General features: G+C 47.0%; 1 protein-coding gene across 1 annotated transcript in view; it reads left to right on the forward strand.

The window, feature by feature from the left end:
• Positions 1-18,935, forward strand: part of LOC146854197 (uncharacterized) — a 77,010-nt gene that overhangs the window by 26,182 nt on the left and 31,893 nt on the right. The window contains exon 3 of the mRNA XM_085650522.1: positions 3,851-4,002. Within this exon, the coding sequence (XP_085506648.1) occupies positions 3,851-4,002 (152 nt within the window). The remainder of the gene's footprint in view (positions 1-3,850; positions 4,003-18,935) is intronic.

The following is an 18,935-nucleotide window of genomic DNA, read 5'->3' on the forward strand; positions in this document are numbered from 1 at the left end:
TGCCATTTGGTTGTTATTCTTTGTATCCTTCTAGCCACTTAATCAGTGCTACGTAAACAACCAGAGGACGTGGGAAACTTGCCCAGCATATGACATATAGGTTGTGAATGCCAGCTGATTATGCATGTTCTTCAAACTGGTGAGCACTGTGAGAAATTCACCAGACCTTGCTGTTTCTCGATCGCCGAGACCTTCAGATCAATTAGAATAAGGCAGCCGTGTGCTATGTAAACCATCAAGGATAAACTTGCTTTTTGATGGATCTAGGTATGTTACTCCGAAATGGAGTAGCATCTATTATTTGGTATAACTTTTCTTCAAGGAGCAGGAATGGGTGTGCTCAACATTAGAGTTGAGCATTTACAGGTTCAAGGCGGTTTTTCCTATATCCGCTAGTCTTTCCCACCATTATGCTGTACATTGGCAAGCCATCCATCGATCTGTTTGGATCAGAAGATGCAATGCTTCCAGTTTTCTGCTTAGAGACCCTTCTCTTGAAACTTGGAAATGCACTCTCATTTCCATGGCCTGGCTATCTTCTATTTGTCTTCCTTCTGATTCACTGCAGTGTTATTGACGAGCCTAAATGAGGGAGTAAGATGTATAATGAAGATTAATGTATAGCACAATATAGATTATTGGTTAAGAAGGGGGCTGTAGATTCACCCTAGATTCTCCGTTGACTCCTATTTCATCCTTCTGGCTTCTTTGTCAAGGACTAGTCTTGGCTTGGCTACAACTAGCACGTGAAAGTTAAACAGAAGAGATTGTTCTATCAAGATGCTATCTGCTTTTAGTAAAATAGGTGAAATGTGATTCTGGAAAGGCACCACCACCACTGGCCATCATTTACACTTGTTGTTGTACGAGAAATGAGGTTCATCCCCAATTTTGTTTATCTTTTTGTTCAAGGATTCAGGTCTCTGCATAGTGGTATCTCAGAGACTGTCCCTCTAGTAGCTTGGCTGTTGCAGAGTACTGTTGATTAGCGTCCAATGTGCCATCGACATGGCATCCTGTGATTATCCCATATTAACATTAATTCAAGCATTCCATTTTAGAGAAATTCTGTTGATGTTTCTATTGAAGTTTGGAGGAGGGTGATCTGAGGACTTCTTATGATCATGAGCTCCTTCATGGGCTTTTTCTCCACCAGGGCTGTTTCAAGCTGAGGAAGTGTCTGAGTAGTCTATGAATATGGTTAAGACTTGGTTCAGTGTTTCAGATCCTCTCTCTATGACTTTTGGGCCAGCAAGGCGGGAAAGAATGCTGTCTTGGTCAACATCAACTGGTGGGTCTAGGTGGCTGTATTGCAGGATCATTCGGCTAGGTGCACTGTACCCACCAGAACACACATGGTTATTGCAGCATTTTTAAGCCGTCAAAATACCCTTAGGGTGTGTGCTTACATGATATTAGCAATACGGCTTGCTGCAGATCGGAACATATAAATTCTCCCTACTTCCACGGACAGAGTAATTTCACAGTCACACGCACATACACTCATCATACGCTAGGGCCCATCACACTAACATTCATTCTATTACTCAATCCACACTGAATATATAGGAGAAATCCTAAACAATCTGCGTCTAAAGCGAGGTCAATGCAACCTAAAGAAACTGTCTTGAGTCATGATTTTAAACATATGAAATACATTTGAAACTCAATAAATGACAAAGAAATAACCACCCGACACTGTAATTCAAACAAAGGTTATCTTTTATCTAAATTAGTTCAAAGAAAGTCAATCAATAGCAAAATCATTATTCTCATAGTTACCTATTCTAGCTAAGTGTCATTTGGGTCAGGACAGGTCTCTCAGTAAAGTCTCCCGAGTCGCCGTCCTCTCAATCAGCGTCGATCCTCTCGAGCATAGGTTCGGGAAGAAGTGGCCTTAGACCCTCTCTAGTCTAACAATATTTATAGGGAAACTAACAAATTGAAAGTAACAAACAAACTCTAAACGTCCGTTGAGCCGTTGAGCAGAGCGAGCAGGAAAGGATGTTGACTTGCAACATTTAGAAAATCTCCGCTCCCAAAAATCACAAAAATAAAAACACGGAAGAAGGAAGCTCAAGCTAAAAAATGTTACATCCATGAATGCTCTTCCTCGGAATCATAGTGAAGCCACCGCAAGTTTATCAGAGTTCATTGTGGCTTTATTCTTCTCCAAGGGCAACTGGCAGCATGCCTGGAGCTGCTGTCCTCACGGAAACTTTTAATACAGTCAGAGGCCGAAGTCAGGTGGTTTCTAACCATATTCAGCAAGGCCTCTCTTCGCATTTCAGCAACTCAAATGTAGGCTGTAAATATCGGCCATCTTGGATTAGGCCAAAACGGACCATCTTAATTAAAAGAAATACAAAACAACGTTACTACATCGTAATGATAATACAGTGTTAATACCCACTAATACCCTTATGTGTATGTAATTATCTAGCCATCTGCGACATAATGAAGCATTAAAGCACGTTATTTAAAAGCGCAAACACAAAACAAATAGCACTTTAACAACACTTATTTAATTAATTCGCTCACCAACTTAGTTCACGTATTAATAAAGCAACATAAACGCATTCCCACGTGTAATTCTCTCATTAGTAATGTTGGTTAGTCAGAAACTTCAACAAAATTAATAATTAACAATTAATTATCAGTAATTTTAATTATGACATATAACATAAACTGGAGTTTAAATCTCAATAAATTTTCAATAGAAAACCCTGCTCCAGCAGCTACCTGGACTTTGCCACATACCGGTGTGCACATTCCAAGCCCAGGGTGACTATATCTCTCGGTGAGGCATATGATACTTATTTGTGAAGAACCTAGTACATAAGGCAATGTTTGATGTATCAAAAAAGATATGGGTCGCACATAAGCACACTGTTGTTGTGCTTCTTGTTGATTCATGCTAGCCAACATGATACTGCTTTCACAAGAAGTAATCAGTGTGATTAGAAACAATGCCAAGGGAATATGAGGCCAATTACTGATAAGGGCAGTTACTCCAAGTAAAGTTCTTTCCTATCGCTGTCCGGGTATACCATTCCCCTAGACCTGAGTGTTGTTGTCTCATCCATGGATGGTGCCGCTTTGTATGGACCGGTGGTGCAAGGGGGCAAGATATTTTCATAACATAACAGTGTTAAGATGCACTTTTACATAATGTTAAAAAAAGGAGAAGGAAGATAATACCATAAAATGTTTATATTTTATTGAACTTAGAATTCCTTGCGGGAGTATACTCTCCTCGAATAAAGCAATGAAGATTATTTTCATGTAGTAGAGACACTGCATAATTTTAAACATAAAATTAAAATTTTTGTTAAAGAAATTAAATTATAAGCATGTGTTGTTTAGGTATCTCCTTTGGTTAAAACAGTGGTTCTTAATCTGGGTTTCATTGGCTCCTGATGGTCCTTAATGCCTACTCAGGGGGTCTGCAACTGTATAGGCAAGTAATAGCAGCAGATTAAGAAAGCATCTATACATTAATAGCAAACGTGTAAAATTGAAAATGTTTAAAAACGTTCTTTAAAGGTGAAGGAATTTGAAATTGGAGACAAATAGCTCCTTAGCAGTGCAGGTACAGGAAACAGAATCTAGTACAGACTATGATTCTCATTTCTGTATTTTTGTGCATTGCTTTGAGGTTCGATTCATAGAAATTGCATAGCCGGAGGACCTCGGGTTCCAGGAGTGATTTAGTGGGGGAGGGGTAACAAAAGTCAAAAGATATGAACCGTTGGTTAAAAAAAAAAAATCCCTCTTATATGTGTGCCTCACACGTTTCAATTCGTCAGTGCGTCTCATAGTTTTATTTGGCGATGCTCTTTATGTACAGATAGGATAAAAGGGAAGCGGAGAATCAGGACGACCTTCACGGTTGAACAGGTGTGTGAGCTCGAGCGGATCTTCCGGGTCACGCACTACCCCGACGTCCAGACGCGTGAGCAGCTGGCGGCCGCCATCAGTCTCCCCGAGACACGAGTCCAGGTAATCACAAAATGGAGTGTGCCTCCTACGTATTTGTTTTACTCAGCTGAGTTCTATTGTGTATGTTTTCAAACCTCTACCCAGAACACAGTAATGTGGATTGCAGCAATTACGTAGTGGGTCATACCCCGTGTGGAACACTGTAGTGCAGTACCAGACCAGTAGCACGCTATAGACTGGGGAGTGCGTGATTGGCAGGGTGTTGTATTTTTTGTGATCCTATTTGGGAAGTGTTTTTGGTGTCGTGCGTGTGAGACCAAAGAGATGTTCTTATCTTGTACTTGGGTTGCAGGGCCTAGCACTTTGACGGAGAGGAGAAGTGAGAGAACGGCACCAAAATATAAACATAGCTGGCAGTTTACTTTGTACAGCCCTGCCAAGTACCACGCATCAGGCGTTACAGACTACAAAAAGAATCACTGTGTAACAACTGAAGTAAAAGGGCCAGTCCTCATGGGAGGTTACGAATGAAGACAAGGCTGTAATAAGGAGGGATTAACAAACCTATTAATGAATCAGATGTCAGCATTTACGAAGGACAATGACACAAGCCAATGACAAATATAGGCTGAGAGTGGGCGGGGCTTCTTTCCAAACTCCAATACAGCTTGGCTCGCAGAGCAGCGCATGCGCTGCCCAGGCTTAACCTAAAAAAGCAACAGGCAGCCTCAGCACCCCAGCCTATAAAAGAATAACCACAACGTCTGATATGACCAGTCATCTGCTGGAAGTGGTCCCTTCAGAGTAGAGATGTACTGGTCAGGTATAGTGTTGAGACACTGACACTCCGGACACACTAAGGTCGCTTCCTTCATCGTTTCTTGGAATTAACAAACGTTAATACTGCTGAAATATTGAAACTGCACTTTCTATTTTTGCCCAGCAGCAATATTACAGCATTATTCTAAGATTTTGAGGTCGCAATGAGGGATTACTTGTACACAATCAGAGTAACTGCACCTGATTTCAGTACCATTTCCCTCTTTCCACTATTTTCCCCTAAGCAATTTCACTAGATATTACCTGGAGAAACGTGCACTAGGAAAATTTCGAGAAGTGCTAAATTACCATACATCTCAGAATGCTGGCAGTGCATGGAAACAATGTTTGTCCCCAATCCTTGTAATACCTGGTATTGGAATTCCCAAACACAGTGATAAATCCGGACAAGGGAGGACCAGGCTGAAACATGCATAATGAAAAATTTCCTAGCTATCGTAACAGAAAGTTTCAATTCTATTAAGGACGCAGTGGCAAGAATTCTGCTCTTATTTCTTCACTTTTAATGAATAGCATCCATTTTAAGAATTACTTTAACAAACTACAATTCCCATGAAGCCTTGGGAATTTCAACAAAAAGAACAATAAGGTTCAACACAACGATAGTCTCCTCCTTCAACCAATCAGGAGTCTCCAATCAGGGTTATAGTCCATCAGCACTGTCCACCCATCCTCTTTCGTTGCGCGAGATCAGCCACAGCCATCCATTCAAGCATTCTGTTTATTCACATCCATCCCTGCAAAAAAGGGCAAATTAGATCCCTTTCAAGGCTAAGGTTTAAAGCCTGCAAAAGAAAGCCAAGGAACACAACACTTGCATATAAACAACGTCTTCAATAAAACAAATAAGCAAAAACAAGAAAAACCCAAAACATGTAACTTAGGGAGGGTTCCAAACCACGTGTGCCGTGGAATTCCTGGGTGGGATAATCCTCGCCTCTGCATCCTTAATAGAATTGAAACTTTCGGGTATGATACCTAGGAAATTTTTCATTCTATGTCGGGACCGGAGGCGAGGATTATGTTAGTTTAAAGCTTACTTACCATCAATTGGGCTATGTGTATTACCCGTTTTAAAGAAAACCATTTAAATGACGAGTCCGAGGACAAATCCGCAGCATAAGGATATCCTCCACCCGAACCCCCAGTGCGAAAGCCTTGGAAGCCATTGCCCCACGTATGGGAGTGGGCTTTGAACAAACGCAGATCAATGCCTGCCTCCTGCATCACCAACCTCACCCAGCGGGCAATTGTGGGGAAGGATACCGCCCTGTGCTGTTTGCGCAGGGCGATAAGGCATTGCCTCCCCCAGGGGGACGAAACTCCTCCAACATCTCCTCATAGGCTCTAAGGCAAGAGACCACGCACAACTTTGTGGATTCTGGAAAAGCCGGACAGGAGATTATCCGTGTGCCGTACTTGGTCCGACTCCGTACTGTGAAGGTGCTCCAGCGCGAAAGCGCAAATTTACATATCCTCCCTGAGTCACAGACCCATCGTCACACTAACTCATTCACATGCGCATTCATTGGTGGGGCCCATAACACCAACACTCATACGTCTCACTTCGAATCTGCACACAGGAGGAAAGGAGCGCTGGACATGTGGGGGTACCTTGTTATCTATCGGGAGAAATCCTAACTTTAAAATCAAGGCACTCCACCACTTGGTCGACGGACCAATTAGTTGAACTGGTTGATGGTGATTTAAAACCAGCTAAAACACATTTAAAGCTTCTGAACCTTTCGGTTAATGAATACCTTATTAAAAAAGGAATCACAGACTCATAGTTTGTAAATTAAGGCTTAGTTTATCTAATTAATTCACTTTCATTGGCATGATCAGAATTTTAAATCAAATCAGAATTTTCAGTAAATCTCTTTAGTACAAATTTACATACAATTATATTTACCTAAAATTTTCACACCGGTGACCATTTCCCGAAAAACCCGCCAGCCCTGCATAAATCAATAATCTCTTCTGGTATAATAGTCCAGTCAAATGCAGGTTAAGACTCAAATAAGACCGGGAAAGTTATTTCGCACGACACAGTCCCAAAGGTAGTCAAGGGACCAGGAAATCGCGTTTATCAAATCGACCCTCCTCACCATCAGTCACCAACGGAAATTTGGAACGAGCTTTTTTTTCTTCTAAACATCCCCTTTTATATCCTTTTTCCCTCTACTTCTAAAACAATGTGGAACATTTTCTAAAGCAGAAGTGTTCTGATTGGCTAAACCGTCTAAATTTGCAAGAAGTGGTGATTTTCCCAAGAGTTTTGGTTTCCCATGGGACAGGGTATGACATGTCTCAAAATTGTAAGTTTTCCTCGGGTTCTCAAGTGAAAGTTCCGAAGTAACAACATGTAAACCTCCGGGTACTGGTCGCCTTTGTATTTTCAGTCATTCACACTAGCTGAGTGCTGGCAATCCTCCCCGTTCCTATCCTTGACAGGGAACACGTAGTCTCATGGTTAGAGGATGCCTGGAGATCTTCAGAGCCATCCGAGTTTGCGCAGTAGGCATCGCGCTCAAATGACGGTGGCCACTTCTGAACTCCATTTTGAATACTGCGGCCTAGTAGGCCCGAATGCCAATTTAAGCAAAGATAAACATAAAAATAATTAATATACGGAAATGAAGATTCTAATGTTTAAACCCACACTAATCCCAATGTATATTAGTATTTTTCTAGCTCATAGCAACATTTAAAGCAATGATACTCACCATTCCGCAATACCAGGAGCACAAACCATCACAAAGCAACATAAATCATGCAATTTTTTATTTCAACACATTCTATACTTAGTTTGCGTGTTACAGTTAATCATTAGATTTAGTAGCCATGCAATTTGCATTTTAGTCCCACATTTATCTTGTGTTTATCAAGGTGTAAAGTTGATTAGTCCCAACACTCCAAACAATTAATACAGGTTAGTATTTAGAATGATTACGTAATTAGTATTGTCATGCAAAATAGAGACGGTATACAAAATTTCGTTCTACCTGCTCCACCAAAGGTCACCCCTGAAGGAGTAAAAATCCGATCGGTGATTTCCAGAGCTCTGACATCCGAAACACATCTGCAAGATACCAGACAGAGGACCGTGGCCAACTTCACTGAAAGTTATTTCCTGGAAAGAGATCTATTAGGTTGCCAGGAGATGAAAAGATTCAACACCTGGTTCACGTCCCAGAGTGTAGAGTACCTGGGCTCTGGGGTAACGGAAAGCCGGATCCCCACAAAAGACGACACACAAAGGGGTGTTCCCCCACCGGGGAGCCTTCCATAACTGCGTGTCCCACCGAGATGGCGGAGCCGAAAGTATTTATAGATCTATAAGCCTAGCCTTCTTCTGCTAGGGAGGCCAGACAATTTAAAACATGGATCACATCTGCTGCCACAGGATCAGGGCTACGTCGCAAACACCAACTGGACCATCTCTTCCAAGTGGATTTGTTGCATTTGACAGTGCTGTCAGCCCAAGCTCTGGATATTAATTTTTAAGCCGCGTCTGAAAGGCCTGGGACCGCCCATCGACCCCGGTAATCCGCAACACCATGAGAGCTAGGGACCCTTGCAATACAAGGGGGTGTGGTTGCTGTGCTGGATTGAGAAGCAACCCTGGATACATGGGCGAGGGATTGGAAAATCCCAAGAAAGTTCCAGAAGAACTGGGTTCCAGACTTCGATTTCCAAATTGGCGTAATCATTACCACCTCTGCCTCCTGCTGGCGGACTTGTGCAGAGGCTCTCATGATCATGGCAAACGGGGGAAAGTCATAGCCCTTCTCTTCCCTCCAGTGTTGGAGAAACGCATTTGTGACCACTGCCAGGGGATCCGGCCTCCAACTGAAGAACCTGGGCAGTTGATTGTCCAGGCCAGAGATAAATAAAGCTATCAAAAAAGGACCCCATTTGGCTTGGAGGTCCGAGAACACTCCTCCGTGCAGCTTTCATAAATTCCCATCCCGGAAGTTGCGGGATTGGAAATCTGCCATCTGATTGTCCTGACCCGGAAGGTATTCCACTTTACGTGAAATCTGGCAATCCAGGCAATATTGCCAAAGATTGGAGGCGAGGTCAGAGAGGGCCTTCGACCAAGTGGCCCCCAAGGTGGTTGATGTAACGAACCTCGGACACGTTGTCCATTTTGAGGAGAATGCAATACTGGATTGTGTTCTTGGTCCAACACCGTATCGCGAAGGAGCCCGCAAAGAGTTCTAAGCAATTGATATGTAAATGTTGCTCTTGAGGAGACCACAATCCTCCTGTAGCGAAATCGCCACATGTTTTGAATGTGGCTTCTCACCAATAAGCCACACTCAATCCCTGCACTCCCACCTGGGAGGCAAATATACCACTGCACCTTTGAATAATATACACTTTTGAGCATGTCTTACCACCCCTAGCACAGCAAGACTTCAACACAAAACGAACAGCACCTTTTGAAAAGGGGTTTTATTTAACAAAATGCAAAGACTCTATCGCTTTTAGAATAAGGCTTGGAGTTTATTACATAATACTCTTTAAACAAAGGCTATCTCAGATACCAAATGCATAAGATTCAAATATATGTAGCAAACGTATAATCTAAAGGCATGAATCAATAACTGAGCAAACTATAATACTGATTAATAAACAAGCAATAACTGATATAAGATAAGATACACTGGACGTCCTGCAAGAGATCAGAAATAAATATATATATATATATATATATATATATATATATACACAGTAGAGGATTACTCTGGATGTGCACCTCCCACACCACAAAGAAAACACCTCAAAAGATCAAAGCCACTGGCCACACATCACAATGGCAATAACCACCCAACTAAATACATCACCTGGTGCATACACTGCCCACTTCTGACCAGGGGAATCACAGCCGGGGATCAGAGCTCAGCAAGCCAGGGTTCAATCCGAGATAGACACGTCTGCCCTCACACGGAATCCAAACTCCCAGTTTCTCAGCCTGCACCCCTCAGCTTTAAACACACTAGAAGATTCGTGAAAGACCTCCTCCCACCGTCAGAGGAATTTTACCAGAACTGGCCAAGTTCCAAGCAAGCATCCTCATGGCAGTAAGGAGCTCTCAAGTCTCTTCCTCCATTTGCACTTCTTCCAGCCTCTGTCTTGACGAAGCTCTCCCAAGGCCTTCCAGAGTACATTTAAACAAAAACAATCGCTCAGGAAAATAGCAAGACCTTGAATGTGAATAACCCAAACAACTTGCAAGCACTGCTGTGCACGCAGCAGCAAGGCAGAGTCAGACATGAGGCCCTGTCAAAGGCAATTGTCAGCACCTATAATTCTCATCCACACAACTTACAAGCACCCCTGTGCACGCAGAAAAGTTTGAAGCAAGGTAAAGTCAGAAAGCAGGATGACATGTGGCCATGTCAAAGAAAGACAGCAAGATTACAGGATAGAAGAGAAGCAGATATATGCAGAACCATCCTACATTAAGGCTAGGGTAAAATAACACATTATAGTCAGTTAAAATGGTGGTAGTTGGAGGTCATCATAGGGTGCCAAACCACAAGAGTGGCTCTTTCACTACACCACATCTGGTGCCCCATCCTAACCTGCTGGCGTCGGACTCGATGGCGATGTCCGGGGCAGAGCCAAAAATCACCCGATCGTTCCATGTTTCCATGTTGGCCAGCCACCAATTGATCTCCTCTCTGGTGTCCCAGGAAAGGGTCACCTGTTGGGAGTACAAGAGTCCCTTGCGTAAGTGTGCCCCCTTCAAGCGCTGAAGAGCGCATTAGTGGAAGGGCTCTGGGAAGATGGCCTGGATAGAGGAGGCCTACCAGGCGGGCCACTTGACTTAGAGAGATCCGGGGATTGGTCAAAGCACGTCGCAATTCGTGCTGGATCTTTGTTACCTTCCGGGAAGGAAGGCTGAGAGTAGTCTTGATGGAGTCGATTGAGAAACCCAGAAAAATCCCCTTCTGGGCGGGGACTAGCAGGGATTTGGACTTGTTGATCACTAAGCCCAAATTCTGTAAGAGGTCGACCGCTTGCCGAAGCTGCATAGTCAGTTTGTTGGGACACTGCGCCATTATCAAGATGTTGTCGAGGTAGACAATAAGTCTCATCCCATGTGACCTTAGGCGTTGCACGGCCGGTTTGAGGACCTTCGTGAAGCACCAGGGGACAGAGGAGAGGCCAAAGGGGAGTTTTGTGAACAACTCGTATGTGCCTTCAGGAGGGCGCTGAGCTCGGCGTGTTTCCAGCTCTCTGGGAAGGTGGCGGATGCGAAGGAGCTGTTGATGATGTTCCGGAGTTGGGATGCGATGATGGAGTCGGCTTTGTTGAAGATGTGGTGTGGGCAGGGGTCGGTTGGGAAGTGGATGGTGTTCATCGTGTGGGTGGTATCTTCGGTGCTGACCGTCATCCAGGTGCGGAGGGTGGTGGTGGGGGGCGCCGGATCGGTGGTAGGGTGCGCGTTCTGTGCGCCGAAACTGTTGTGTATGCCGGCAATCTTGCGGTGAAAGAACGAGGCGAGTGAGTCGCAGAGGTAATGCGAGGGTGTGATGTCGTTGTTGCAGGCGCTGGGGCTGGAGAGCTCTTTGACGATGCTGAAGAGTTCCTTGCTGTTGTGGGAGTTGTTGTCCAGTCATTCTTTGAATGTGGTCCTTTTGGTGGTGCGGATCAGTTGGTGGTGTTTGCGGGTGGCGTTCTTGAGGGCTGTCATGTTTTCAGTAGTCTGGTCGTGTTAAATGGTAGCGGCAGTTTCAGTCGATAACCTTTCAAGTATTGCCCGGCGGTAATCGCCTCTCATACCATTCGATAATTTACCAATGAAAGAGGCAGGCGCCGGAGACTGGAAGGCAGGAAACAAAGTTTTTATTCCGTCGGAGCAGAACACATCAGATCAGACAGCAAGGTATCGTCACGAGGTGCTCTAACTGCATCTCTGAGGCCTGGCCTCTTATACACAGGTTTATGACTTTATTGCAGGTTTATCATACATGGCACATTCTTGAGATCACTTTGATGCATGAAAGAACGTCTTCAGAATCCTTGGCTCAGATCCGATTCCACGCATAGCTACAGTAGAAGTTCCCACCCCACCCGCAGTAGGAGATGGCTATCACACAGCAGGATATTCCGCCAATTCCCGGGGGGTGTGTGTGACCGGTCGGGTCTCAGGGGGTGGGGGGCCTTGATCTACTGTAATCCCTTTGATGTGGGGCGTTTCCCTTACAGTAGGGACAATAAACTGCATCCGCAGGGCTAGGTGATGGCCTGGGATCGGTTCGGACAATGGGGCGCAGAGGAAGGGGGTTATCAAAGAGATGCATGACCATGTATGGGATGTCGGTCAGGCGTGGGATGCGGTTCCATGGCAGGGTCGCGCAGAAGGAGAGGGTTTATGGCCCGTGTATGAGAGAGCGGGGGTGGCCGGCGCGCGGGGGATGCTTGCAGCGCCAGGGGGACGCGCTGGCGATCGGCAATGAGCAGGGAGAGACCAGGGTGCCTAAAATGGCTGCCGTGCGCTTTCCTGTGTGTCGCGCTGGGGAGTGACAAGATGGCGCAGATAATGTTCAGTTTGCAAGCTAAATTTCCACAGTCCTCCCTTTTAACATATCTCGCCAGCTTGTCTAGTTCGGATCTATCCCCATAATACTACGAACTTCCACCTCATACAGAGCTTTCATTCGTTCCGCTTCAAAGTTCAAAGTCTTGGGGCAGATGCAGTTCATAAAAAGCGTACATAAAGGTGGCAGACACTGAATCCCCAAGCAACATCCACATAGTATCACAATCGGTATTAGGATAAATCAAAACAGCCTCCATCCCCAACTTTTAATAGTGTCCCAAAACCAACTCCCAAGGGACCATCCTTCTTGCTCCTGATGAACCTCTGCGGAAAGTCTGTGAAGGTGTTCAATTGCTTTGTAGACTGAGGGTGAGTTATCCGGTACGTAGGTACAACAGCTGGACCCAATGATGCGGCATGCTCCTCCACGATCAGCCAGAACCACATCTAGAACGAGGCGGTTCTGAAGAGCCACCAGGCGGACGGCCTGAAGCTCGGCGGTGTTGTTGGTGAGGATGCCAGCCGTAATGTTCATCGCCGTCTCGACTGCCTGAGTTAAGTGGCGGATGGCACGGCTGTTTGCCATTGGACCCCAGAGTGGAACAAGTCCCTTTACTGCATCCAGGAACTGTGCCCCGGTGGAGTCGGCTTGTACAAGGTCTTTGGCACGTTTCTGTCGGTTATGGTTTGCTGGAGCCACATATGTCGGAGGAAGGACAAAAGCGATGTAGCAGGTGCCTCCCCAACCTTTCGGGAGCCAGGTGTAGGCCTTAGTACCACAGATGAAGTACATATTCGGGGAGGCAACAAAGGAGGGTGGATCAACTGAGTCCAATGTTCGGGTGATGAGGCAGGAGCTGTGGCCCACCAGCTGCGCCCCCAGGCCTTCGAGGCACACAAATCCAGTGATGTTGATGACGGATAGGGCCACTGTCAGGGTGGCGGCCGTTCGTTTCCGGAGGTAAGAGAAGGTGGGTCTGGCTGGGTTGTTGAACACTTGCATTTCAACTCGTTCTTTGGCAGGGATGTCCATGTGAAAGGAAGTGTTTCATCTCAGAGGGCAGAAGGGGGCAGAAGTTTTTCCAGTTTTGTTCAGCCAGAACCCATGGTAGAAGTGTGACACAGTTTTGCCGGAAGTGGCATTGTCCTGCAGGAGGATTAGCCAGGCGAGGCAGGAACCATGGACAGAAAAAGGTGAAGGGATGAAAGGGATAGAGTGTCCAGTGGCATGTGGTAGCAATCCACAGATCCAGCAATTAGTGGCGTTGGCGGCAAGATTGTGTTGGTGGAGCAACTGCACAAAAGAGTTATTCCAGAACTCCTTACGCCTTTCTCGGAGTTGGGGTGAAAGTGAGATCAGATGGTGTTCTTTCATGGTAGTAGGTTGAACGGTGGTCAGCAATGTCTTATGAGCGGGTGTGCTCTCCTCCATGATCCAGAAGGTGACCACGAGGAGAAGGCAAAAGAGAAGGGTAATGAAAAGTGCAATAGTCTTTGAGCTGTGCATTCTGTCAGTCTTTGGGTTTTTGTAGTGGATCTTCGGACGTCCGGTTGCTTCCATCATCTTCATGTCGGGCGCTTCCATCACCTTCAAGGGACTCGGTAGCGGGCAGAACCACAGACTTTGTTTAGTTTCTCTCCTGGTGGCCTTTGAGGTGACTAGGCTACCGCTCTGAGATTTCCACTTAGTTTGTGGTCTGCTTAGCCGAAGTTCTCTCCTTTTGTCGCAAGTTATACCCTTCCTTGGATGGCACGGTGGGATCGGGATATTTTACTAACTCAAGTGTCTCCGTATCTGGGCAGCGGCTCAGGGATGGTCGGTCTTTGTCCAGAAGTTCTTCTTGGGCGGTGATGTTGTCCGTGGTCGTCCGGGTCGGTGATACCTTCTTGCAGTGGTGTGCATGCAGCCAATTGCGTTTCCCCTCCACTCGAAGAGCTGTTCGGGTGGTGATCAGGACTTGCAGGGGGCCCGTCCACCGGGGTTCCAGACTCTTGGTGCGCTGGAAGTTACGCACTAAGACAAAGTCACCGGGTTGGATGTCGTGTCCGGGGCCCCTGGAAACATCGGGAATGGCTTGCAGCACCTGCTGATGGATAACAGACAACGTTTTAGTTAGGTTATACAAATAGTCAGACATGAGGACGTCCGGGACGTCGTGGATGGATGTTGGCTTTGGTGCAGTCCAAAGGTTCATGGGCCGCCCGAAAACGGCCTCGTAGGGGGTCAAGTGGTGTTTAGTGGGGGTGGAACGCATTGATAGCAATGCTAGCGGGAGAGCGTCTGGCCATTTCAGTCCTATGGTGGCAACTATTTTTGCTATCTTAAGCTTCAATGTGGCATTATGTCGCTCAACCATGCCTGCAGATTGGGGATGGAAGACCGCATGAAATTTCTGTTTTACACCCAGCCCCTTTAAGATGAGTTGGATAACCTCGGCTACAAAGTGGGGGCCGTTATCGCTCCACAAAATTCGACAAAGGCCGTATCGGGGGAAGAATTCTTTCAGTAGTACTTTTGCGGTAGTCATAGCGGTGTTGTCGTGGGTTGGGTAGGCTTCCACCCACTTGCTGAAGGCACACACAACGACAAGTACGTACTTCAAACCTTGGCACCGTTCTAACTGGACATAGTCCATTTGTAGGACTTCAAAGGGGTGATTGGGAACCCCAAACCCTCCCCGGGGTACAGCAGTTCCTTTCCCAGGGTTGTGTTGGAGGCATACCAGGCATTGTTGGACCAGACGTTTGGCTGAGTCTGGGATTTTGTCGTTGTGCCAGACTTTGGAGATGAGTTCGATCATGGGGGCAGACCCTATGTGTGCGGGGGAGTGTGCCATGGTCAGCATGGGGATCAAGTATGAGTCGGGTAGCAACCATTTGTTCGAGTCTTTAGTTCGCCAGCAACCGTCATCGTCCTTCAATCCCACCTGGGCCCATTCAGTTAATTCGTGTGGTGTGCTGGCTAGTTGGATATCCCTAATCGTTTCCCTAGCATCCTTCCATTTCTCAGTTTGTGACCTGGTCACGTACATATGGGTCGTGGACCTATTCTCGGCTGTGGTTCGGGCAGTAATGTCAGCTAGTGCATTTCCCTGTCCTATAATGTCTGTCACCTTCTTGTGTGCCTGGCATTTGATCACAGCCAGCCGTGTGGGGAGGAGGACTGCTTCGGTCAGGGCAGAGACTATATCTCCATGCAGCATGGGTGTGCCATGGGAAGTCAAGAATCCCCTCTCTTTCCATAAGAGCCCAAAGTGGTGAACTACCCCGAAGGCGTACTGACTGTCTGTGTAAATGTTTGCGGTTGTCCCTGCTGCCAGGATGCATGCTTGTGTGAGAGCAATTAGTTCCGCCGCCTGTGCGGATCGCTGTGTGATGCGGGCTGTCTCAACAACTGTTCGGGCTGTGGTGACTGCATAGGCAGCTGAGGTGGTGCCATCGGGGAGCTTGATACATGAGCCATCCACCCACAGTTCTCCGTCAGGGTCCGGGAAGGCAGTATCCCGGAGGTCAACCCTACTCTTGGTCTGTTCGTCGGTGAGGGTCACGCAGTCATGTATAGGGGACGCATTGGGGTCAGCGTCAGGGAGAGGTAGTAGAGTAGCTGGATTCAGAGTGGTGCATCGTTTCAATGTGATGTGGGGTGCAAGCAGAGTCAGTTCGTAACCAGTCAGTCGTGCACTAGTCAGGTGTTGAGTCTTGGTTTGGTTCAGGAGGGTGTCAACCGCATGGGGTACCAATACTGTGAGGGGGTTCGAGAGCACGATCCCCTCACTTTGCCGGATAGAGACAGCAGCGGCGGCTACTGCTCGAAGGCAGGCGGGCAAAGCTCTGGCTACAGGGTCAAGAGTGGCAGAGAAGTAGGCACAAGGGCGTTGTTTAGGGCCTATGGACTGGGTTAGGACAGACAACGCACATCCCTCCCTTTCGTGGGTGTAGAGGGAGAAAGGTTTAGTGTAGTCTGGGGTTCCTAGGACTGGGGCCGAGCAGAGGGCGTCTCGTAATTCTTTGAAGGAGGATTGGCATTCGGGTGTCCAGGGGAGGGGGAAGGGGACATCTTTAGCCAGCAGGGAAAGCAGAGGTTTTACAATAAGACTGAAGTTTGGCAACCATTGTCGACAAAAGGAGGTGAGGCCTACTAGAGACCGCACTTGCTTCTGAGTTTTGGGAACAGGGGTTTCTAGGATGGTCTGAATTCGGTCAGGGGTAAGTTTCCTCCCGTCTTTGGATAGTAGGTGGCCTAGATATGTCACTTGGGGTTGGCAGAATTGCAACTTCTTCCTGGAGACCTTGTGACCGTTTTCCGCGAGGAAGTGGAGGAGGTGAATGGTGGCTGTGACGGCAAGTGGAGTGGTGTCGGCCGCCAAAAGAATGTCATCGACGTACTGTATTAACACCACTCCATCGGGTAGTTGGACTGCATCTAGTTGTCTCTTGAGGGCTTGGCTATAAATGCTGGGACTCTCAGTGTAGCCTTGGGGTGCCCTACAGAATCTGTACGAACGGGCTTTTAAAGTGAAGCCGAACAGGTAGCGGCTGTCTGGGTGGATGGGGATGGAAAAGAATGCGTTCTTGAGATCAATAACGGTAAAGGTGGTGGCAGTGGACGGAATCAGGGTGAGGATGGTGGTGATGTCTGAGACCACGGTGTACTGAGGTATGACTACTTTGTTAACTTCTCGTAAGTCAACAATAAAGCGGTATGCTTTCTCATCTCCCTCGCCTTGCTTTTTTACAATGGGTAGGATAGGGCTGTTGCAAACATTACTGACTACTTCTTCTACCACTCCTGCATCGACTAGGGACTCGATGATTTCCACCAATGCCTTCTCACCTTCGGGCGATATCCGATACTGTGGAAGCTTTGGGAGCACTGCGTCCGGTCGGACGGTTATGTGTACTGGGTCGATCACCATGCGCCCTACATCTGAGTCGGTTTTAGCCCATAGATGTGAAGGTAACGTGTCGAGTAGGGACAGGTCAGCATCGGTTATAGAGAGCATACGTCGTGTGTGACAAGGTCTGAACAGATCTGGGTTATCGTGCAGGATGACTCGAACTCCGTCTGGGGAGCATCTGATGGTAGCTCGAAAATGTTTTAGCAAATCAAGTCCCATAATAGCATCGGGGGTGTTGGAGGAGAGCAGAAAGGTCGTGTCAGTGGCGTTATCTTCTAAGTCAAAGGAGATTGGTGCTGATAAGGGGTTAGTGGAGGGCGTTCCATCGAAGCCTATTGAGGTTACGTGTGAGCCAGACAAGGGTGCCCTAGGAATCAGTCGTTTAGATAACGCACTACGTGTCGCCCCAGTATCTACCAGGAATGGAGACTTTGTGCCCAAGACCTTAGCAGTGACGTAAGGACCTTGCTGGTCAACACGGAGTTCGACTGGATCCCTCCCTTGCCCCTGGTGGTCCTATGCGAAGTCATGGGTGCTTTCATAGTCGGACTGTTGACACTGGTTTTGTCGGGGGCGATCAAAGGTGTTTGGTCTGCCTGGCCTGTCGTTGATGGCGTCGTTCGTGTATCCTCGTCCCTGTCCTCTATTTCTGGGGTCATATGCTGTGTCTCTGGGGTCCCTATTTTTGTTCAATTCCAGAAGGACCGGGCACTGGGATTTCCAGTGTCCGAACCCTCTACAGAACGCACATTGGTTCCCATCTAAGTCTCTCCGTCCGTTGTAGGGTGCAGGTGTATGGTCTCTAGGGGGTAGCTTTCTAGGGGCGATTGGTTGGTAATTCCCTTTTGGGGGTTCCCTTCCTATCGTCACCCCTTGCAACTGTGCTATCATTACCCTCTCTTTCAGTTCCTTTTTCTTCCTCTCTGACGCCCTATCGTTCTCGTTCTTTTGGTTTTCGTAGTATTGGGCCATCTGGAGGATTGCTGCGGGCTTGGAGGCTGCCCAACTACTCTCGCTGGTCTGTAGCTTCTGGGAGACTTCTTGTGACAGACCCTTCACATAATTCTGGACAAAGAGGTGATGTCCGGTTGCGGTGGTCATGTCTTGGCCACTATAATCGGAAAACACAGAGAACCGAGAGAAGTATTCAGACACATCCTCCTGGGGTTTCTGGCGACAAGCCATCACTATCGACCAGTCTACCTTTCTTTCTGGGATTAGAGTCTTCAACTTCTGTACAATCTTGTCTGGGAGCTCCAATATGGCTTTCGGGGGTTTCTGTCCTGGTTCTCGCTGTTTATCTATGGTATCGAGTTGTACCCAGGTATATCCGAACGGCTCAGCGTGGTCAACTTTCCGGATTTGCTTCCACACATCAGCCGGCAGACATAATCCGAAGAACAAGTCGATATCATATCTGCTAAAGTCATTATTGTTGAGCCTAAGGCTGTACCTAGTTCGGTGTAGAAGGCAGTCGGGTTCTTTCTTAAGTCGGGTAGAGTTTTTCTTGTCGGTCCCATGGCTGGTAGACCCAATTATATACAACCCTTCCCTTCGCATCTCGGTGGTTGATGTCGTCATGTGTTCCCTGACCTCGTGGGGGGACCCAGTAGGGGGCGGCCTCTTTGATGGGCATCATGGTATCAGTCCTTCCTTCCTGGGGCTTAGTCGCTATGGGGGTTTCTGCTTTGGTTGTC

This window comes from Triturus cristatus, chromosome 4_1 (assembly GCF_964204655.1).
Source record: "Triturus cristatus chromosome 4_1, aTriCri1.1, whole genome shotgun sequence".
Classification (NCBI taxonomy): domain Eukaryota; kingdom Metazoa; phylum Chordata; class Amphibia; order Caudata; family Salamandridae; genus Triturus; species Triturus cristatus.